Raw genomic sequence first — 23,908 nt, 5'->3', positions numbered from 1 at the left:
CTCCTCTTTTCTGGTGAGGGAGCCCACTCCTTCAAACCAGACCTGAAATATTGCCTAAATTATTTTAGGTGTAGCCTTCCAACTTTTAGGCATAGCATTCAAAATAATCATCTTACGAATACATTTAAGGTTGTTGGAAAATTCTGGTTGTGTGCTTCTGTCCTTTTAGTCCTTCCTGATCATGCAGGTAAGTATGTCTCTTGTAGTTGCAAGTTTGTGGTTGTGGGCCGAGCCTGTTGTCCTGCTGGGGACACGTCCAGGAGCACTGACTGCACGCTTGGACTGAGACCTGCCTTCAGTTCTGTGGGACATTGTTACACCGTGGTGTGATTATGACATGCTTATCTGTGTACTGATGTGTATTAATTTGTAAGCTCTCTCTACATCCATGCTTAGGCCCAGATCTTGTTATTGAGCTTTGCTTTTCATTTTGCATTTATATTGTAGATTAGTCTGCAGAATTTTTGTGGCAGTTTCGATAAAACCACAGTGTTTTTGTGTGTTCCCCCTCCTGCAGCACCCCCCATGTTGATTAGAATAGCTCTGAAAGTGACAAACATGGTTTAAATTTGCTGTGCTTCTCTTGGCATGAAAGTTTTTTTGTTTTATCAGCAAAACCCTCAGATTGCATGACTTTGTGTTTTCGTTTGTGGGGAATGATTGGTTGAATAAGTTTGGCAATCAATGTATTATTTACTCTGTACCAAAAAACCAAATGGCTTGCTTATTATATCTGAACTAGCATCATTTTAAGCATTGTGTAATAAACATAGCTCACTGGGATTCTTTTGACAATTTATATACATCTTGTTGGTGCTCTCATTTCTTTTTATGCCAGCTTGATTGTATAGCACTTTAGAGTCCAGTTAAAAACTTACACAACTTTTAAAAAAGTAGGTTATTTCATTGTTTTAGATTTACCAGAACTTCCTTTCTTTTTTAATGCTTACTGTGGCTTCTTGCAGATTGCAAGCCTTTTCACATTCCTTTAGGTAAGGAGAGCTTGAACCATCCCTGCAGCTTAGCCGCTGTCTAAGACAACAAGTGTGCTTAATTAGATTATTATCCACGTTCAATGGTTGTGTTTGTCTACTACATACTTCTTTTTGCATTTGGAATATCTTTTTCTCTAGTGCATACCTATTTTTAAGGGAGGGTTTCTTGTATCCCATGGGTAACGGATAAAATTAAAAGAATAATTTGACACTGTGGTTCAGGGATATGGAAATGATTTTGACATTTCTTACTTTTTTTTTTTTTTTTGGTAAAAAGAAGCAGCTTAACCATGGCATACAGAATTCCTCCCTTTTAATGTCTGACTTTGTTTGTTTTTGATGCTTTAATTTCTTTGGTGCTTTTGTAAGGATGTTGGAATTCTCCTTCACGTGGGGCCCATTAAGTATCTGTAATAGATTGCATATGTACTGTCTCATGATGTTAGTCTCCCGACTTATACAGGTTACTCTGAATATTAGTTTTATTGTGGTAAAATATACATAAGATAAAATACACAACTTTTCAATACTTGTTTTACTAGCTTATAGTTTTTACTATTTTTTAATTTCTTTACACTAGTTATATTCTTTATACATGTAAGGAAATTTCACGGTTGCAAAAGGAAAAATAATCTAGGCTGAAAAAAAGCACATTAAAAAGATGTCAGCCCAAACCATGCTATAATTATAGAAGGAATCTTTGTGATGTTAAACAGACCTCTTCTCTGTCTCCCATACAGACTGTTTTATCCAATTAATAGAGAAAACAAAGTTGGAGGAAGGATTAGGCGTAAGCAGGAAAGGCAACATGGTAGTCTCCATCTCTGTTCCTGCAAACGCGAACTGTCTTCTCAAGCAGTCACTAGCTATAGTCTGTCTTCTTAATTAAGGAAACATGTACTTAGAACTGAGGTTTTTCTGTCCTAGTGACACTTGGCCCTGGAAGTCAGAGGAAATCAACTCTAAATGCTGAATTATTTAAAGTTAAAACTGCTTTAAAAAAAAAATAAAATCAGCAATAGGAGGGGATTCTGTATCTTTGGTATTCAATTAAAAATGTCCCATGTGCTCTAGGCAGCTGTTAAGACCATGTTATCTAAGGTTGTTTGAGTTGAGTGAATAGATATTCAGTCACATAGTCCATCCTGCTCACGTCAGACTGCATTTTGTGGACAGGTCCAAAGAATATAACCATAAATCAGATATGGTTCTTGTATGGAAAGACCTTAAAATCTTTGAGTGGATGGAGTGGGGGAAGGAAGTGGGGACCTGGAGTGGGTGAAGCTGGAAGAGCCCTCTTAACACTGGATTATGTAAAACAATGTTGGATGTGATAGAAACAAAAATATAAGAATATTTATGTAAGTGCTATTGAGGAATGATTCATCAGTACGTGTCCCTGTTCTTGCTGTATATCTTTAAGAAGATTAAGCAAAGGTACATAAGATGGCTTATTAATTGACCAGAACAGATTGAGTATTGCCGATCTTTTCTAGCTCCTTTAGGCAGTCACTTTTTCATTTCATTTAAAAAATATAATTGAGGGGCACCTGGGCGGGTCAGTTGGTTAAGCATCAGACTCTTGGTTTTGGCTCAGGTCATGGATCCTGGGATTGAGCCCGAAGTTGGCTCCATGCTCAGTGGGGAGTCTGCTAGAGGATTCTCTCTCTCTGCCCTCCCCGCCCAAAATAAATAAATCTTAAAAAAAAAAAAAAAATATATATATATATATATATATATATATATAACTGAGATTATACTCTACCATTTTTAGTCCTGTTTCTTTCTCTCTTATTTTTTTTAAAGATTTTTATTATTTATTTATTTGACAGAGAGAGAGAGAGAGAGCATAAGCAGGGGGAGCGGCAGGCTCCTTGCTCCCAGGACCCTGGGATCATGACCTGAGCCGAAGGCAGGTCCTTAACCGACTGAGCCACCCAGGTGTCCCGGTAGTCCTGTTTCTAATAATGTTTCAGGATTTCTTTTCCTTCAGTGCCCATGGTTCTTGGTCACACCGCTTTGAAGAATGAAGAGGTAGACCAGACGAAGAGTGGTGGGCACCAAAGCAAAGTTTATTGAGTGATAGTTAAGTTTATTGAGGGATAGTACAAAGCTCCCGAAGAAGAGGGAGGGCACCTGAGAGGGTTGCTGTTGGCGTTTCTAAGTTTAGGGGTTTTTATGAGATTGTTGGCAGGCTGTTTTAATCTGATTAACCCTCCCTGCATCTGTCACCCAATCAGGTTTTTGTCCATGTGCTCATCTACCTACCAGGGAGTTGTTCATATGGGAAAGGGTGTAGGGCTCCTTCCAGGGTTGTGTAGAATAATTCTCTTAGGACGGGGCCCCTTGCCCCTGCCTGCCTTTCTTCTGACTATTCTCCATTAATAATATATTATGTATTGATACATGGAGGTTAAAGTAAGGCTTTTGATTAAAACTTGGAAATCAGAGACGTGAGATTATCTTCTGAAAGCTATATTTTATAATTCTCACAGATTAAAAGTTGGCTAAAGACACTTAAATCATTTCTAGGCCAAGAAGCCCCGATCGTAATTTGATTTAATGTATTCATATATCATACAAATATATGAAAACATAGATAATAGAAATACATAAAAACATACATAATAGAAAACCTATATAAAGAAAGACCACATCTTTTAGATCACTGAGTCAAGGGAGCAAATACTGGCCCCAGAAACTGTCCAAGGAGAGGGAGCTTGGACAGTAGATTTTGAGGGTTTCAGTCCCAGCAAGGCCTTTGCTCCCATGGAGATGGATGCGAGAGGCTTTTGCCAAGTGCTTGAAATAGTTGGTTAATCCTGTCAACTATCCTTTGTTTTGAGTCCATGCTTACCCAGCAGGCTTGAGGCAATGATTTCACTCTCTGACAGGACTGTGGATGATTTGCTGACGTGAATTACTAGACTCGGCAACAGTTTTTATGCCACATTGTCAATTAATAAATTGGCACTTGGGATTTAGATATTTGTCTAACACCTCAAGTGGGTGTGTGAAGAGGAGGAAGCAGAGGAAACAAGAGAGACAGACAGATCTGTTTTGAATGCCCTGAGAGTTAGGTGTCTGGGGGCCAGACATGGGTCAGCGTAATGAGAATATCCTGGGAGGCCCTTTGGGGACAGCCAGCTTCCCCCCCCACCCAGGTAGTCTGTTCCTATCCACCCCTCTCCTTTTGCTTATTTTCTACACATACATGCTGAGCATTGACTCATGCCTTTAATTTTTTGAGAGAAACTTTGAAAGAGAAAGAGCCTTTTCATTTTCCTTGGTGCCAGTGTTAAACCTCAGTTTTAGTGTAATCATTCAGCAGCCTCGTTCGTCAAGTACCTTTGACATTTTAGGAGGAAGTGCTTATTAACTTTGCTTTTATTTCCAAAGGAAGTTTCTCCTTTTCATGTGTTTATTTCTTCATATAAACCTCTACATATTTTTTTATTTGTTTTGGGCTCATTAAAGTTACTCCAGACAATTCTCTTTTGCTGAAAATTTCCACCACTTAATGGGAAAAGAAATGACGTCTTCTCTTTCAGAGAGTACCTCTTGATCAGAATTTGGGAAGCTTTATTGAACTTTTCTACCTCTCATGCCCATATTTCCTACTTTTAGTTACCACAGTTGTTCATTCATTCATTCTTTCATTCAGAAGTATTTGTTTGAATGCTAACCATGTGCCAGCCTCTGGTCTGGACTGTGTGGTTCAAGTTGCCAGTGAAATAACAACTGGGTGCAATGTGAAAGCTTTAAAGAATATAATCTAATGTGAAATAAATGTTAGTATGTGTTTCCACTGAAGTCATCCGTAGTAGTACTAATAATGGTGAAAAATTATGTTCCAGGCAAGGCTCTGTATAGTCCCTCTGAAGTAGGTGCTGTTAGTTTTTTGATTGTGCAGATGAAGAAACTGAGCCACAGAGAGATTAAGTGATGTCCCCAAGGTCACACAGCTAAGTGGCTGAAGGCTGAGATTTGAACCCAGGCAACACCCTAGTTCTGGAGCCTGCATTCTTCTTCTCTGCATTGTTTTGCCTCCCCAAAGCAATGATAGTTGAAGAATATGCTTCTCTAGGCACTGCCCGGCAGTTACTTTGGTTTATTACTTTCAGTCAAGAAATTACTGTGAGGGCAAAACGGAATAATAATACACAGATAGAGCGCCTGGCACATAGTAAGCATGCTTACCGTTCACCCTTCCCTTCCTTTCTCTGTGTCCTACCTATTCCTTCCCTCCTCCTCCTTCCTTCTTTTATAACTCCTTCTTTATAGTGATTAGGGGTGACTGTGTAAGAAACAAGGAAAATACAAAAAAATCAATTCAGCGTTTAAAAAGAATAACTTTTCTAAAGTAAGAGGAAATATAAGGTAGAGAAGCATTTAGTGAGTGGTTTCTTTTTTGGTCAGTGTTTTGAGGAACCCAGATTTACATTCCTACTTTTGATACTATATTTAAGGGTTACCAACCAAGCTGGAAAAATTTTAACAGAATCTGCTGTATAGTTTTAACTAATTCTCATAATATATCTATTAGAGACGGTTCTGGTCCAACAGCAACATGGCTTTTTGCTTCTGAAGTTTTCTGTATTATATTTAAACTTCAGTGAAATTGGAGAAGTTAGGTAAATTGAGGCAAGTTGAAGCTTTGTGTAACTTCCCATAGGGAAGCCAGAAGTGCAAGAACAGCCGCCCTATAGTTGAATTACAAACTAGTCACCAACAAAATGGAATTTCATCTAAATATGGATTATAGAGAAGTTCGAATAACTGAATGGACTTGACATTGCTAGGAACTTCTTGTTCTCCCTACTAAAATGGCTACCTCAAATGCAGGGAGACCCACACTTTGTATGCATCTGTATTAATTTGATTTTGTTCTCTGTTCAGTGAGTGTATTTTGAATCTTACTGTGAAATGTAAAACACATAGAAAAGTGCTCACAACCAAATTCAACTCAGTGATTTATCCCAAAATAAATAGCTTATCGTTATCACTTCCTTGCTTTTCCTTATATATTCCCACGTAAACATTAAGTGTGTGTATTCTTCACTTTGTCTTTGCTGCTAATTGAAGTTCAGCACTAGCAAGTAGGACCCTAAAGTCCTTTACAAGAGATGCTGCATTGTTTCTTAGACTTCTCAGAGTGATCATTTTTAACATTCTTCTTTAAGTCACGTTGCAGGAATCATCGGGGCCTGTGAGATGCTTAATGACTTAAGTGCCCCAAATTATCAACTTCTCACTTGGTTTTCTGTAAAATTGAACATCTAAAATATTATCTGTATTTCCAGTATTACTGTTTTCTCCTATTTACCTTATTTGTCGGTTTCCCCTTTCTTCTTGATGTCTCCTTACATTGATGTTCCACTACCATCTATCTCTTACTGAATCAGCGGAGACCCCTTGATTAAACTCATGCATAGCTCTCCACTGCCTTCTTGTTTACATTCTCCATCCCCTGATAATTCCAGATGACGTTTACAATTCCGTTTTTCAACCTTTGTAACCCCAGGGCTGATTTCTTCTATAGGATAATCCTGAAGTAACTTGTGCCCCAGATGTTGAATTTACTGTGGTCAACTTGATGCATTTAGAATGCATTTTATGATTTCTTCCACTTTGCCTTTGACCCCGTTCCCTCTTAACTAGCTTGTATGCTGGTTCAGGGGGCACAGAGCTCCCCAAATGGCCATTGGAAGGAATGAGCTTTTACATGGGTGCTTAGGGACAGTGGCTAGAAATTAACTATGGGTTTCTGAAATTTGCCCTTTCTCTACCTTTTTCTTCATTTTGTTGATACTGTTGAATTCAGTCTGTGAGTCCCATGAACAAGCAGTTTATCACACATTCAGCCATAACTCTCCTTCTTTTGCCAGAATTTGGTAATTTCTACCAAAATGAATGTTCTTGTGAGGAGTCTTGGTTATGAGGAACAAAATATTGTGTAAATTAGCTGACCTAAGAAGGGGAATGTGGTGCACAGAAAGAGAGTTCTTTTGGAATCCAGGGAAGGAAAGGAAGCAAACCCTGGATCCACCCAGACTCGCCCTGCTGATTGGAAAGCTGGTAGAAATCAAGGTCGCTTCCAGAAACCAAGAAAACCACTGTTCCTCCCTGACCCTGCCCCCCCCGCCCCCCATGTGGTCGTCTCTCCTTCCTTTCCTCTACCTCTCTCTCTACTTCTGTTCAGTCCTCTCTTTGGGAACTGGCTTCCTCTGCTTCCTTGCAGCTTTGCCCTTCCTGGTCCCAAAAAAGGTCTTCCTCAACATTTAAGCCTACATAACTTTTTAAGCTCTTGTACTTAGCCACTAACTGACCAGTGGCTTAGTGTCCTAATTACAAAATCCCAGGATAAGAACCTTAATTGTCCTCTTTTTTTTTTCTTTTTCTTTTCATTCAGTCCAAACAATTTATAGATGAGCAGGAGGTTAGTTGTGGTGGTTGGAGCTCTACTGATCCAGTTATTATCACTGATGATGATGAAAGTGGCTGTGGAAATGTGATTATGCAGACAGACTCTTTGGAAGGGTCTGAACTCTTGTAAACTACTGTAATTAATACAATTAGAATTGTAAACTAAGAAGGATAATTTTTATTCATCTCTATCCTTCAAATATGGATCGGGCCCACTGCAATAGATCAAGCAGGAAAAGAATTAGCAAATTCCTCCTAGAATAGTCTTATACCCAAGGTATCTACCACTCTTACAGTATAGAGAGAATGGTGAGCAATATGGATCTTTGCATGTGTCATGCACGACATTAAGTATGAAGATATCCAAATATTTTACCAATTATCTTGACTATGTGAACTGCCAGCATATTTTGATTTATATCAAGATCATACTCCCATGTCATTACATATTAGTGCAAAACTAGACTGGGGGAGCTTCTCTTGAAACATATTGTCATTTGTAACAACAGGTTTTTTTGAGAAGACTAAGTCACACACGCAATACTCGAATATAATTGAGAATACCTTGGACTGTCCAGCCTAACTGAAGGAAAGATTTCCTACCAGAAACGCTCTGTCAGTCATCAGAATATTTCAAGGGCAGCAACCATTATCATCAATTTACAGTGACTTTGTGAGCCCCCAAATTAAAGTGCTTTCATCTTGTGAGGTGGTCTCCATGGGAGATGGCTGAGAGTAGATAGCCTTGAACCTGAATGGTGGGTGAACTGCATTGCCCTAGAGAAAGAAGTTGGTCCCAGTAAAACAAAGGGCCAAATGTTATTTGAATGAGCATTAAGAACATTTAGTTAATTGGGATGAAGTACAAGTGTCTCTTATTAGAAAACTGATACTACTCCTAAGGTGTGATCTATGAATCTCACTTGAAGTCGTCAAATAGGTGATTTATTTTGGTCTGATCACAAATCTGTGGGAGAAAGGCAGCTGCTGGAGCCCTTCACTGGCCTCACTTGTGCGTGTGTGTGCCTGTGTGTCTGTTTTGTTTTTTGAGGGGAGGCGGTGAACATTGAATTAGGAGTCCCGAAGACCCAGGTTCCATTCTGGATTCTGCTGTGACCTTGGGTGAATCATATAACTTCTGAGCCTTGGTGCTAGAAGCCCTGCAGACACAGAGGAAAGCACTGTAGAGTGTTCAAAGTGCTATAAAATGCAAGGGTGAATTATTAGTTCTATTAACTATGTGGGTTAAATTGGCTCATGAAGGGGATGCCTGGCTGGCTCAGTCAGTGGAGCATGTGACTCTTGATCTTGGGGTCATGAGTTCAAGCCCACGTTGGGTGTAGAGATTATATAAATAAACTAAAAAAAAAAAAAAAAATTTTTTTTAAATTGGCTCATGAATAAAAATAAATTATGTTGGAATAACTTTGATCCCCTCCACCTCAAAAAGTAGATTAAGTCTTCATGGTGCCCAAAGAATAAGCTCCTAGAAAGCAAGGTTTTATAACGTCTAATCACTGTACTAACTTCATGTCTATCTCTTTTTAATGCTGCCTCTTAGTATCCGCTCCATTCAACATTCAATTAGCATGCCTGCTATGAGGTAAAGTATATTTTTACAAAATGTACTTGCTCTTATGCTTTCTTATTCTTTATTTAGATGTTTAACTTGAACTGTTCTGAAGTAGGGACCTGGGGTTCTGCTCTAAGTAAGCTGCGCATCCACACTGTGTCAGTATTCAGCCGCTCTTCCTATGATGTTAAGATGAGTGCAAGAGATCCATTAAAGATTTGTGATTAAAAAAAAAGAATTATCTCTATTGCATTTTGTAAACCCATAAAATTGTTTCATATCTTTAATCTGCTTCATTGGAAAAGTGAACACGACTCATCTAATAAAGCTGCTTTCGCCCAGCTTGTGTAAAAGGTGTCCCACCACACCTGTCTGCATTAGCTTTAGTTGCTCCACTCTTCTTCCATTTCTGCTTCCCTCATCCCGTTGTGACATTTGGAGCCAACTGCGATTTAATTCCACAGTCCGCTTTCATCAGGAAACACGTGCAAGTGGTGTATGTTATTACCGCATTTAACCTCTCTAGAGAGGCAGAGAGTTTTTAACAATATATGCTTGGCTTAACCTTCAGTATTCATCAGAACTATCTGGAGAGCTTGTTAAACCCCCTGCTTGCTGGGCCCCACCTCTGGTTTCTGATTTCTGTAGGCCTGAGGTGGGACCTGAGAACTTGCATTGCCGACAGCTTCCCAGGAGCTGCTGATGCATCTGGGGCCCCACCCCTTGCGACTGGCTGCCCATCACCACTGTGGGAGGGAGGAGACCCCTTGTTCCCTTCTTCACCTTTTTCATCTAGGTAATAGGAAGGATATTCGAGGTCCGGTGGATAGTCTAGAAGTTTTGGAAACCCAGATGTGAACAACATAGGAGCTATGATCTTCCTTAATTAGTATGGATGAATGTGAAGGCGTGGGAGAGGCTTCGCCTGGGCTCAGAGAGCTCTGTCAGCTGGGGCAGCTTTGTGATGCAGACAAAACCACCTTTCTTCGTGTCTCCCTTCCTTTTGGTCTCTTTCCTCGGCTCTAATGCTGCTCCCTGGGAACCAGGATCCCTGTTTTGGAATGTTACGTGGTCTGCTTGTCCTGTTTGGGGATGTGGGTTCGTGTAGGACTCTTGCAGGGCAACATGGGAATTTAAACTTGACCTTTAGAGTCTAGTACCTTCACCAAAATTAAAGTGGCACGACTAGATGGTTGAAGTGACAGAACTGATGTTTTACCTGCCTTTGTTCTCTCTCCTCACACATGCACTTGACTCTGTTATCCCATATGTCTGAGACAGGCTGTTTGTGGAACTGAAAGCATTGTTGTAGAAATCTTAGACCAGAAGTTGATCATCCTACCTAATAATGCAGATTTGTGTGTATGCCTGCACACATATGTACAGTTAAATATGTCTTGTCTCTTTGTTGATTGAGAATAATGGCGAAAAGGAATACAGTCAACTAATGATGTTTGCAAAACTGGTGAGTTTTTGTTAAGTGTTTGTAACATAACTCTTTTTCATTCTCTCCATAGAAACTCCCCAACTTTCAAATCATTTGAAGAAAAGGTTGAAAACTTAAAGGCAAGTAGAGATGAATAGTGATGTCTTACTTGGTACCTTAAATTTTTTTGCTGTGGGTAAATTATTCTCATTACTCTTTCTTTCTAAAATTATTTAAAGAGCTTTAATAACTTTATTCTCTACATTATTATGGGTGATACATTCTCTTTTAATCAGTTTTTTGAGTGTATGTTGTAGCATGGCAGATGCTAAATGCTGAAAGGAAATGTATAATTTCAAAAGCAGTGTAGTACTTGAGAACTGTGTGCGACTCAAATACTTTTATAACCAGATAAAATTTAATATAAATTTTATTGTAGAACATTAACAAGAACATTATAAAAGCACAAAAAATAACACACAGAAACATTGGTCATACCACCTAGAGTCAGTGATATGTATGTAGTAGGACTACACCTTTGTGCTTTAAGAAAGAATTAACCAAATACAACATATACATTTTCCTATGCCATTAAATATTCTTCCTCAAAATTATATTTAATGGTTGCTTGCATGTACCCTATGACAGGTATTGTTTGTTCAGTCCTTTAAGATGTTTGTTCAAACATTTAAGATGATGATGATGATACCATGGTGATCATTATTGATGATTTATGGTTTTATTTTTTGATGGCTTTGATTTCAGTGAAGGTGGGCATTTTTCCACGACTAGCTTTATTAATTTGTAAATTGTATTTTTTTCAAGATTATACTCAAAATTATAAAATCATCAACTCTTAGGATCACAAGTGACCAGAAAGGTTGTCTAGTTCCCATCCACTGCCCAGCCTTCTCTACAGAGTTTGTGCAAAGCCAGTATTTCCTTTCTTCTTAAACTAAATCTGATAAGTACTATAGATGTTTTTAAGGATTAAAGGCATTATCTTTTTTTTTTTTTTTTAATATTTTATTTATTTATTTGAGAGAGAGAGAGAAACAGCATGAGAGGGGATAGGGTCAGAGGGAGAAGCAGGCTCCCCACTGAGCCGGGAGCCCGATGTGGGACTCGATCCCAGGACTCTGGGATCATGACCTGAGCCGAAGGCAGTCGCTTAACCAACTGAGCCACCCAGGCGCCCTAAAAGCATTATCTTAAAAGCTTTATATAAATCTGCTTAAAAACAAATACTCAGGGGACGCCTGGGTGGCTCAGTCGGTTAAGCGTCTGCCTTCGGCTCAGGTCCTGATCCCAGGGTCCTGGGATCGAGTCCCGCATCGGGCTCCCTGCTCTGCGGGGAGCCTGCTTCTCCCTCTGCCTCTGTCTCTCTGTCTCTCATGAATAAATAAATAAAATCTTAAAAAAAAAACAAAAAAAAACAAATACTCAGATTTAGTCTTTCAGAACTGTAACTGAGTCACTTATTTCTAAATGCGTCTTTCTTAAATTGCAGAAGCAGGGGATGCTTATGGAAAGAAAGAAAGAAAACCAAACACTGTCCCATGACCTGGAGCTTTTTTCTTGCACAAACATGAATACACACGTTTTGTCTTTTTTTTTTTTTTTAAAGAGTTTATTTATTTATTTGAGAGAGAGAGAGAGAATGAGAGACCGAGAGCATGAGAGGGAGGAGGGTCAGAGGGAGAAGCAGACTCCCTGCCAAGCAGAGAGCCTGATGCGGGACTCGATCCCGGGACTCCAGGATCATGACCTGAGCCGAAGGCAGTCGCTTAACCAACTGAGCCACCCAGGCGCCCCACACCTTTTGTCTTAATACATTAATGTATAAACATTTTTTCAGAAAGGAATCACACTGCACACACAGTCCTATAACTTGTTCATTCAGACCCACTAGCATACGTGCTCTATGATCCTACAGACATGGGGACCTGTTCTTTTTACTCACTGATGCTTCTCAAGGGCCTAGAATAGTCCTTGGCACATTGAAGCTACTTAATACATATTTGATGAGCAAAAAATATATCCTAGTCGTTCTTCTAGGTCTGTATGAGACCTGCTTTATTCTTTTTAATGCCTAGTCATGTATTTGAAAACAAACTGTACATTGTAGAAGTCAAGGCTTACTGTAATTCGGTTCTCACTCTTTGAGGTCTATCGTAAGGCTCTCCTTGAAATCTGCGTTAAGCATTAGTTTTTGAAATGATTGGTTGGAAAACCAGACAACTGTATTCTTTTGACACTGAAGATGAGGAGAAACGTCCTGGTCATTTACTATATATTCTCCCTCCGAGTATTGATTCTATAAATTGTGGTGAAACTTGGCTTTTGAAACATGACTAGGTGCCATTCAGATAAAAAGTTGTAATTTTTTTTTTTAAAGATTTTATTTATTTACTTGACAGAGAGAGAGACAGTGAGAGAGGGAATATAAGCAGGGGGAGAGGGAGAAGGAGGCCCGCCAAGCAGGGAGCCCGATGTGGGGCTTGATCCCAGGATGCTGGGATCCTGACCTGAGCCGAAGGCAGATGCTTAATGACTGAGCCACCCAGGTGCCCCAAAACTTACAGTTTTTAAAAGTAAAGTTTATGAAACAGATATCCTCCCAAAGGACTGTAAAATATAGTTGTACACTTGGGATATAATTTTGCTAAATTACATTTATATTCAATTAAACATCAGGTCTACGTGTACTTTTAGGTTTGGATTTTGGATTGATTCATTGATCTGATTATTGAGCATTTGCCATGTGCCAGGGGTAGGCCCTGGAGATACCACAGTAATCAAGAGACAGAGACCCTTTCTGCAAGATGTGTAGACAGTTTAATGGCCAATGAAACTAAAGTGAGGTAAGGTGCCATGACTGGGAAACTCTGGGATGCAGTGGGGACCAGTACCAGGAATGTCTGACCTAGCCTAGGAGGGAAGGTAGGAGAGGGCTTCTCATAGGACACAATCATACAAATGGAGGTTTTTAGGTTGAGTGGAATGTTTGGAGCTTTGGAGCCCTTTTGAGGAATACCAGGAACTTCGCTGTGCTGTAGGTTAGTGAGCAGGAGATGAAGCTAGGGCGATGGGCAGGCCACACTAAAGAATTTGGACTTAGGGCAATGGGAAGCCTTTAAAAGATTTTAGACAATGTGGGTGGTTTATCCTGTGCATTTTAGAAAGATCACTGGTGCCCTGCAGATCTGAGGGGAGGAAGATTGGAGTCAGGAAGACTAGTTAGGAGGAAGGAGTTGTAATCCAGGCCAAAGATGGTGGTGGAGTGAATTAAGGTAGTGCTGATGTGATGGGTTGAGAGAGATTTAGAATTTAGAAACGGACAGCCCAAAAGTCAGTGATTGATTGGATGTGGCACAAGATGGGGAAGGATCAAGGATGACTCCCAGGTATCTGACTGGGCCAACTAGGTAGGTGCTACAGCCATTTAAAGTCTTAAAGAAGGCCTGCTTCTCCTTCTCCCACTCCCCCTGCTTGTGTTAATGCTCTCGCTATCTCTTTCTCTGTCAAATAAATAAATAAAATCTTAAAAAAAAAATAAAGTCTTAAGAATAGAGACCAGTTGTGGGAGGAGTTCAATGTTAGACATGTTGAATTGCAAGGGTCTTAATATTTTCCTCTAATTAAGACGTGTTTTAATAAATTTAATAAATATACAGTAGACACAAGTCATGCAGATTTCCCAAACAATTCAAAGATTCGGATGCGAAACCAAAGCGAGTGAGAAAAAATTTCAACTAAATTCCAACTGATAATGTGTTAAGATTGAACTACGAGCATCAAGTTAAACCTACTGTGAGTTGCATTGTGGGTTACTGACTGGTTTCCTAATGTTAACTCTCCTGTTGGTCAGTAAGGAGAGGTAACAGAGAGAGCATAGATATGTCGGTGTTATTAAGGATGAAGTGAAATAATAAGGGTTTTGAAAAGCATAAAGTATGATACAAATATAAGGCAGACCTATTCATGCAGACAGATGTTTATTGACAAAATTTCAGGCCAGATTTGGAGTAGTGTGTCACAAACTATAACTTGTCTAGGAAGTCCCTGGAGACCTCTGTAGATGGGCGTGGGGAAGTTGGTCTGATCCTACATGTCTAACAAACTCCCAGGTGACGCTGAGTCTGTCTGGGGGTCCTTGCACCACACTTTAAGTAGCAGCGGGTTAAGAAATTTACACTGTAACTGGGAAAAATAGATATAATTCTTTCCTTTGTCGTATTCACTATTTCTTGAATGAGTGTAGCTGAGTGAACAATCTGATGGAATACAAAGTGTTATCCAAATATAAAGAGACTTCGAATAGATATTTTAGAATAATAGGTCTTAGAAAGTTTTTTGGACAGATTTTTCTGGGAAGAACTATGAGCAGATGGGAAAAAAGAGGAGGGGTAGAATCTACCAATCTGAATATTTCCGCAGAGGAGCCCGCACGGTTTTCTTTATTAAACCGCACCAAAAACACTGCAACAGTACTGAATTCTGTACATATATGATCGTCACTGGGCTATTAGGTCCCGGATTGATTTGTTCTTCAAAGTAAAATTTGAGTTACTTTTTTGCAGAGTCAGCTGAGTTTATGTTTCATGATGTCTTGTCCTTTTTGAACTTTTTTTAAAGTCTAAAGTAGGGGGAACCAAGCCGGCTGGCGGGGATTTTGGAGAAGTCTTGAATTCAACTGCAAATGCCAGTGCCCCGGAGCCTCTTCCAGAACAGACGCAGGCGAGCCCATGAGGTCCTTACCTTTGTTCTGCTACCCACTGCCAGATGCTGCAAGCAAGATCCAAGCACATCTTGTCAACATTCGTTGCCGTGAATTTCCACCAGATGTGCTTTTAATTAGCTTTACATATTCATTTGACCAAATAGTTTGTGGGTTGAACAAAATAGAAGTATCTTCACTTCTGTTCCTGGGAAACACCCTTTAATGTGCATTTAAGGGCCCTGATTTAGGAAACACCATTATAAAAAACCACAGGTAATCCCTGGGGATCCTCATTAGAATGATCTCCGAAGCTTCAGGTTATCATAATTGCTTTCCTACTTTACAAAATTGCTCTGGATCTGGGATGCCACTTTGATCTTTGTCTTCAATATGATTTTCTTGTTTCCTTCTTGAACCTCTGTGTATTTGATTGCTAACTAAAATTTTCTTTAAAATTTCCTGAATCCTGGTTATTAAAAGTTTTGGCATAATTTTCTTTACCTCCGAGGGAAGAACGACCAGCTACAAAAAATATTTTTGAATAAGCATTGTTCCGATAGAAGGTATATCTTTTGTGTCTGAAGACAGCAGACTAAATAAATCAGATCTACATCCAATTTGTTAGTTTGGTAAGTGACAACGTGTGAGGTAGTTCAGAGTCCTAGGTAACTTGAGAGTGGAATCCTCACATCCTTGTCACCATTTGTGACAGTAACCATTTCAGTATATTTGTTATTATGCCACTTCTCTTAACTTACTTTTCATGAGACTGAATTTCTAGTTTCAGAGTAAGTTGCAAAATAACATTTTGAATCAGGCATATTGTAATTACCAGCAGGTTGAAATATGAACACTCTCATCACCTGTTCCATTCAAAAGCCTGAACGTTTTTTAGATCTCAGTAGCTGTAAAAATGCTAAGATCAATCACATTAGGGGAGACGTTGCTGTCTTCATTTAATTCATTTAGCACCATTTAAAAATAAGCACACGAAATTGTATGACTAAACTTGAAAAGATTTTACACTAAGGGTTGGTGGTAGGTAACTCCTGAGGATTTAATGCATTAATGAAAATCAACTCATTGTTTTCTACTTATTTGTTTTCATTGTGTTAGAAATTATAAAATGTAGACATTGCCCCCCTACTTTGAAAAAATGGCAGGGCTGAATGAACCAAAGCCTCTAGAAGTATCTGCATGGAGGCCACGGTACTCTCTTCTAATAGCTACTTACTCATCACTATTACCTTTTCATTATTCTGTGTGGTTATGGCCTATAATGTTGTATTTGTTATTTATCAAGTTGTGATTGTTTTAGTATTGTTTATGCCAAATGTTAATTGCCAAGCTTGGAGTGACCTGAGGCATTTTTTTTTTTAAAGCATGACTAGATTTAACTTCAGGATAAATTATCTTATGAAAACCAAATTTGAAAAGCCACAAGTGTTGATTGTTATGAGTAACATGCTGCCATTCTTGATTGCTAGAGCTTTTGTTATAGCACTTTAGATGCAACTGAAAATATGCTCTATTAAATGTGAAAAGCCTAATAAATTCTGTCTATCAGTAGTATAGGTCTCAATATTTATTGTGAGACCAATGGTCTGGAAACAGCTTGTATTAAATAATCAACTGGTGTCTATGCAAAAAAAACATTTTTTTTTTTTACTATCTGCTTTAAATCACTACTTAATGGTGTCAGACTAACATATAAATTATTTCCTTGAAGAGGCTTTAAGGCAATTGTCCCAGTTGTTGAAGCACTGTCCTGGAGGACTGGATCTGTAAAAATTTGTCTTTTTATAGAAATACTGTGGTTACTCATCATAACTGTTAAATTATTTTTTTCCAACTAGTCTTTCATTTTTTTTTTAATCATCTTTTCATCACATTGTTTCTTGGGTGTCCTGCCCTGTTACTATCTTTCAACTTTGGCTGAGTGAAATATATTCAGATCTCTACTTTATAATGAGAAATGATAGAATAAGGAGTGGAAAATGGGATGGGAGTATGTGAGTATTGGTGATGGTCATGAAAGAAATTGGGAGAATTGCTTTTCCAGATATCTACCTATACTTAATTTTAAATGATTTAATCTTTTGCAAAGCACTCTGCATCTTAAAAGTAGTAGTAAAAAGTAGTGAGAGATTGAATTTAGAAAAACAAACATATGGACTTAGAAGTATTATTCAAAATAGTCTTTGTGGAAGATTCAGTATGAATTCACAGATATTTAAGAAATTTGGAACATAGTAATTATTAAAAATACCAGAGAGTTCCTGGTCACTCTATTGAATTTTGTGTTTGACACTGTAAGAAAACAGTAACTTGAGAGTGAAATCTCAGATGTTTAAGTGAACAAGAGGTGTGACAGAAGGAAATAATCCCTAAAATTAATCCCTTTTTACAAAGGATTGTCTTCAATTTATGGAGTTTGTGGAAAATAAAGCAAGAATTCTCATGCTTATGAGGCCAAAGTAATCATTGGAAGAGAGAATTCACTGGATTATTCTTTAATAATTCAAACTACTGAAATAGAGAAGAGAAAAAAAACACCTTTAATTTGGAATCACGGTTTCTGGATCTGTTTATCATTAAATGCACACTGTATTTTTTTTTTTTTTTGTATAGTATTTGAAAACAATAAAAATTCTGTAATTTGGGTATGGGTTCTTTTGTATGTATTATGTGTCAAGGAAAGAGGTGAGTCCATTATTACAACTTCTCTCCAGACACTTCATATCCTAGATATGGAAAAACCCCCATTAAGTAGCAATATGGAATTAGTGTATCAAAACTGAAAAAGTTAAATGTTGACTATAAGTGACTGTTTGCTTGATGTATATAGAGGAGATGCTACATAAGGTCCTGTCAACATCATATGTGTTTCTTTATAGCTCTTAAGACTCCGATGAAAAATCAAATTTTTTTGCCCATAGTGAAGAAACATTTGACGATTAATTTGGGACTGTCCCATTGTAAGTGGATTAATTATAGAGACTGTGTTGGGTTAGAGTTAATATAAAATAGTATCACTTTTAAGTAAACCTGCATACCTTATACAGATAATTTCCATATTATTCAGACTCTGAAATCAAAATGAACCAAAATCAGAATGAGTGGAAAGAACTCTTAGTTTATAAGCCTTCAGAGGGCAGGGCCTGCATGTACCTATCACCAGCCAGGATTTCATACTTATATAAATGCTACTTGGTGACTAAATTTCTTGCCAACTCATATACAATTTTGATTACGGAGTAAGGTTGGTTGGTAGTGTGATTCTTTTAATTTGGTGGTCTTCCTTAGCATACAGTAAAAACCTAACACAATTTTGTTGTGGGAATATTTATAAGTGGGTATGATCTTTTGCTTTAACATTCTCCATGTCAACATGCTTTGGTCTTCCTGGTTTCTAGGATCAATTCTCTATTCTTATTTTCCACTTGGACTATTTTCTGATACTCTCTTCTTCCAACTCCTTAAATGTTACTGCCTGTCCCTATTGATCTTGCATACATGATCTCCTTAATGATCTTAGTCATTTCAGCCATAGAGATGAATATCTTTAGAGTAATACTACTATCTCCCCAGTGTATCACTAGTCCTATCCTTTTTTCTAGGTTTTTATGTAAGCTTTAAGATAGGAATTTCTAATCACTTCCTGGTCACCTCCACACAAACATTAATAGCCACTATTTATTAAGCTTTCAGTAAGTGTTGGGCATTTTGACTCATTTCTCTTAAGTCGTTGCTCAAGGTTGTGGCAGTGTAACCATTTTATAAATGAGATTAACAACCCTCACAGGTGGAGCCAGGACTTGAACTATATTCTGTTCACTTTCCTTGCCATCCACCATTACTAATATTTTTACAGAGTGTACTAACAATTTGCAAGCTACAGGGGAAAAAAAGAGGATTGTATTTTTAATAAAACAAGAAGGAAGGTGTAGTGCAAGGAGTAGAGCAGGATCAGAATCCCTAAGGTGCCATCAAGAACTGATGGTTACAGTTGGTGTTCGTATAGGCTAGGACAAAGTGTAGATATCTCCTTGTTGATTTGCCCAGTCCTTTACAGTTCCTCTCATTTCATACTTAAAATGTTCTACCCAAGGGAAAGAACTAAGCATAACTTGAAGTCAGTTGATACAAACTTTTATACATTAAAAACCTCAGGATTTGTCCCACAATGTCCACTGTCATAATCCTCAAGGAATTTATCATTTGGCTAAGGTAGGACATGAATGTATCTATTGAATTTTAGAGCTGGGACTTCAGTAATCCCATTTGTTCTGTAGCTATTGATTTAGTGAAATTTACAAAGCACTTAAAATTTAGCAGGGGGGCTAATGGCTTGGCTTTACAAGTGAGGAAGCCAAATCAACATTAAATTGGTTTGCCTGAGATCAGGATTACAGTCAACTAAAACTAAGGGGTTCATGAAGTCACTGGCCAATGCTCTTTACAAATTTACCACTTTTCCTGAAGGGAAGTATAAGAAGCAATAGCCACAGATAACAAGGCAAAAATGTCTCAGGTAAGACTTCATTAATGGTCAAATGAAATAGCTTAGGTGCCAAGAAAGAACACCCTGGAGTAGAATCTATCTTAAGCCCCCTACTGAATTTGTAACGATTACCCTACAGTTGGCTAGTAGTAATGTATGTGATTCATACAATTATGCACCATTCCAAGGTTAATGCACTTCTAGTTTTCTGTGTACTAACCATGCAATTGATGAGAACATCAGAAAGACACAAAATCTGTAGTCAGATACTATTAAAATAAGGGCTGTGGTCATACATAAAAATTCCTTCCATCAAAGTACTTGCAAATGAACTGTAAAGGGGCTTGCTGTGGATTAATATAAAACTGATAGAAGATCGATGGACAGCTTAGTTTGTGAACATTTTTAAAGTTAGGCTTGGTTTTGAAAGGGTAGGCAAATTCTCGGAATTAACATTGATGAGGAAAAGGGAGAAAATAGTGAGGGTGGGGGTCTCTGGTGGTGTCTTTTTAGGCACATTCCGAAATGTAATTACTTAGAAGGAACTGTAGCTATCTACAGGTGACAAAAACGTCTCAGATTAACTTTTGAACATCAGTGGACCGACCTGAGAAGAGGCGAAAAAAGAAACTTGGAGCCAGGATTTCACACACATTCATTGAACTCCACTGTGGGTCCGGTGTCAGGGATCCAACAGCAAGGAGTTTACAAATTCGGGAGAGCAGACGCAAAACAACATTAAAAGTAAACTATACAGCAATGTTAAGAATGCTAAATGGTACAAAGGAAACCCGGGGACTCCGATAGTGTGTTTGGGGTTCCAGTTCTAAATAAGGTAATCACGGAGAGCCTCATATTTGAGCAGAGACCCGAAAAACAAATCTTGCGGCCATCTGGGGTAAAAACCCAGGCGGGGGGCTAGCAGGTGTCGCATTACTAGAATTTGCGGCAGGACAAGGGCCAAGCGATGCTCCGAGGAACGAAATTCCTGCAAGTCAAAAACACTTTCCACGAAAAGCCTCGCAGATCGCTGCCTGTAGGGGACCCCTAGGCGCCAACGATTTAATTCACCGATTTCAGCTCAACCATCTCTCCCTGCCCCCGTCCCCTGCACTGACTACACTGCACTCCTGGGTCGCCAGCGCTCGGCAAGTGGGTGGGCCATCCGTTGCTCCGCCCCGTGGCCTGCGCGCTTGCGGAGAGGTCCAAGGTCAGAGGTTGCGGAGCCGTCATGGCGGCGCTGTGTCGGACCCGTGCCGTAACTGCCGAGAGCCATCTCCTGCGAGTGTTTCTCTTCTCTCGGCCCTGTCGAGGCGCGGGCACCGAGAGTAGCTCCGGGAGCGGGAGTTCCGACTCCACAGAGCCTAAAATGGGCCAAGGCGGCTTCGCGAGCGCTTTGGAGCGGCATTCGAAGCTGTGGCGGAAGGCGGAGCTCGGGCAGAAGACGGTGAGCGGCGGGAGCTCGCCAGAGACGCGGTGGACGGGGCTGGGGCTTGAGGGGTGCCCCGGCGTGGTGGGTGGAGTGGGAGTTGGGGCGGAGCCTGGCCTACGGGTGGGGCTAGGATCAGGGGTGTGTCTTGGCCTTGCCGCGGGCTAGTCCGCAGAGAGCTGGTGGTCGGTGTTTTTCTCCATTTGTTGCACTGCTGTGCGGCCTTTACGTGCTGGACTTGCTTTGTCCGCACTCCTTTGCGCACACCTTCCTGGGTGAGTGCTGGACGGGAAACCAGCAGGGAGCGCTGCCAGCGAGGCGGTCTAGGGCGACTCCTGGGTCTCAGGGAGGAATTGGACTCTCCCACCGGGGAAGGCTGGGCGCTCTGCCGCCTACTTCTTTATAACACAGAAGTTCCAGCGTGGAGCTTGGTGTCTGGCGTGCAGCGCTTTTTATAAATATTTGTTAATCCAGTGAATAGGTGAAAGAGAATTACTCTCTCTGAACTTGAGCAAGCGTTTAACCTGTCAGTGCTTCGCTTTCCTTTTCTGGAAATGACAAAAGTTTCACATGTCTCAGGCAACACTTTGTAAAATAGGATACAATAGATAAGTGAAATGGAACAGGTAGACATAAATAAGAGTCACTTTTTTTATTAGATTCAGCAGACATGAAATTGGATGTCTGGCAATGTTAAATTATATAAAAATAAACACTCTCAATTTCTGTACTTATTTCTTTGGAGACCAGCCCCCAACAGTTGACAGACTGGTAGTGTCCTGGATTATAGAAAACTACCTGGAATTTAGTAATTGTTAATAGTTATTATTGACAAAATTTTTCTAAAATCCAAGGATTAGAAGAAGCCTGCTGTATTAGGTTTCTGTTTGCTCCCATAACAAGTTACCACAAATTTAGTGGTTTAAGACAACACAGATTTATTATTTTTAATGCTGTAGGTGAGAAGTCGATTGATGTCTCACTGGGCTAAAATCAAGGTGTTGGAACGGTTTTGTTCCCCTCTGTATGTTCTGGGTGGGATCGGTTTCTTTGCCTTTCCAGCTTGTAGAGGATGCTTGCATTCCTTGACTTACTGCCCCTCCTTCTATCATTTTCAAAGCCCGCAACAGTAGATTGAGTCCTTCTCACAGTTACTAGACTCTTGTGATTACTTTGGACTCACTCAGATAATGCAGGGTAATCTCCCTGTTTGAAGGTTAACTGATTAGCAACCTTAATTCCATCTGCAATTTGATTTTCCTTTGCTGTGGAAGGTAACATAATCACAAATTTCAGGGATTAGGATGTGGACATATTGCGGGGGGGGGGGGGGGGGGAAGCATTTTTGTCTACCATACCTGGAGAAGTCATAAAGTCCTAAAAGGATGCCGGTGACTGACCTGAAACGGACTAATGGATGGATTTAAATCCATCCTTGGTGGATGGCTTTGAGGATTAAGTGCGGTAAAGTAGGGAAAGTATAAATACAATTCACGTTTCCCTTCCCCAAAATATTTTTATAGGTAAGGGATTTCTTATTTCTCATCTTCCAGCATTTCTCACTTACAGCCCTTCCTGCATGTCTTATCACCACATTCCAAACGCATTCAGAAACTACCAGCAAATAATTCTCATCTGCTGAGTTAATTGTGGCAAGTGTGAAATTATAACATCACAGGTAGAGTGTTTGAAACGCCATGTGGTGATCATACTTGGGGGTTTCACATGGTAAGCAATGTTTGTTTACTGAAGGAAACAACCAAGGTATTTGAGCCTGATCAGGATTCCATTGCCTTCCTTTCTCTTTGGTTTTTCCAAGAGGAGGCTGGAGTGTTTCTTGGAAGTCCCAGCACATCTATTAAAATTGTTCAGTCCAGCTCAGGCTGAATAGAGTCTCTCTGAGCAGTTGTTCTCTGCCTAACACAGTTTAGAAAACATTATTCTACTAGATGGAGGTTAAATGTTTGATTCTGGGGTGCCTATGTGGTTCAGTCGGTTAAGTGTCCCGACTCTTGATATCAGCTCAGGTCATGATCTCAGAGTGAGTTTGAGCCCCAAGCTGGGCTCCACGATGGGCGTGGAGCCTATTTTTAAAAAAATGTGGTTGTGACATGTGGTTCACATATTATTCAAAATTTTTCAATATTTCCATTTAATGGAAGGAAGGAAAATTCCCTGGAGAGGAGGGTATCAGGAGGCTGGGTTGTAGTCTCCATTCTAAGAGCTCTTAGCTTCCGAACATTTCCAGGTATGTGGATCCCTTTACTCATTGATGCCACTGACTCCCTGATCTAGGTCATTATACACAGTGGACAGAGTTATCTTCCTAAAGTTGGCCTCTGTAATCAGACTGAATGAGGTGCTCTTTTTGCTTTGCTTGAGAATCTTGTAAGCCCTCCTTCCCACTGCCTACAAGATTAAATACACATCTCTCCATCATCAGCCTGCTGCCATTCAGGACCCAGTCCAGTGCAGAGATTATAGAGTTTAGGTTCCGTTTCAGAAGGCCAGGATTCAGAGACTGGTGCAGCGATCTTACTAGTTAACTTTGGGCAAGTTACTTAGCCTGTCTTAGTTGGCTTTCTTATCTCAAAGTGGGCATAATACTCTAACTGGGGTTATGGTGGAGTTTGCATGAAATAATACATTTGAAATGCTCTCAGTCCAGTGACTGCTGCAGAGTAAGCTTTAACTTAGTACATTTTAGCTTTGTGTGGCCTCAGCCATTTCTCCTCCAACCTCCTGCCTTCTGAGAATAGTTTCACAGAGAGAGATGCTTCCAGGGTTGCATAGTTCTTTGAATGAAATCCACTGCTTTCCTAAATAATTAAT

At 39.7% G+C, this 23,908-nt stretch overlaps 2 protein-coding genes across 6 annotated transcripts in view; both read left to right on the top strand.

Annotated features, from left to right (window-relative positions):
- Positions 1-16,998, top strand: part of TPD52 (tumor protein D52) — a 109,180-nt gene extending 92,182 nt beyond the window's left edge. For 2 of the 4 annotated variants that reach the window (XM_035011410.1, XM_035011414.1), the window contains exons 5-6: positions 10,512-10,560; positions 15,059-16,998. In XM_035011410.1, coding sequence (XP_034867301.1) covers positions 10,512-10,560; positions 15,059-15,172 — 163 coding nt within the window. In that variant the 3' untranslated portion in view covers positions 15,173-16,998. Of the gene's footprint in view, positions 1-169; positions 993-8,982; positions 9,025-10,511; positions 10,561-15,058 lie in introns of those variants that run through there. The other 2 variants (XM_035011413.1, XM_035011411.1) reach the window with 2 other exon arrangements.
- Positions 16,999-20,805: 3,807 nt separating this feature from the next.
- MRPS28 (mitochondrial ribosomal protein S28) overlaps positions 20,806-23,908 on the top strand; it is a 117,297-nt gene continuing 114,194 nt past the window's right edge. The window contains exon 1 of one of the 2 annotated variants that reach the window (XM_035011416.1): positions 20,806-21,094. In XM_035011416.1, the coding sequence (XP_034867307.1) occupies positions 20,879-21,094 (216 nt within the window). In that variant the 5' untranslated portion in view covers positions 20,806-20,878. The remainder of the gene's footprint in view (positions 21,095-23,908) is intronic. The other variant, XM_035011415.1, reaches the window with a different exon arrangement.

Source organism: Mirounga leonina, unplaced genomic scaffold (assembly GCF_011800145.1).
Source record: "Mirounga leonina isolate KUSES-001 unplaced genomic scaffold, KU_Mleo_1.0 Mir_165, whole genome shotgun sequence".
Lineage (NCBI taxonomy): Eukaryota > Metazoa > Chordata > Mammalia > Carnivora > Phocidae > Mirounga > Mirounga leonina.
This window is presented reverse-complemented; position numbering and strand designations above follow the sequence as displayed.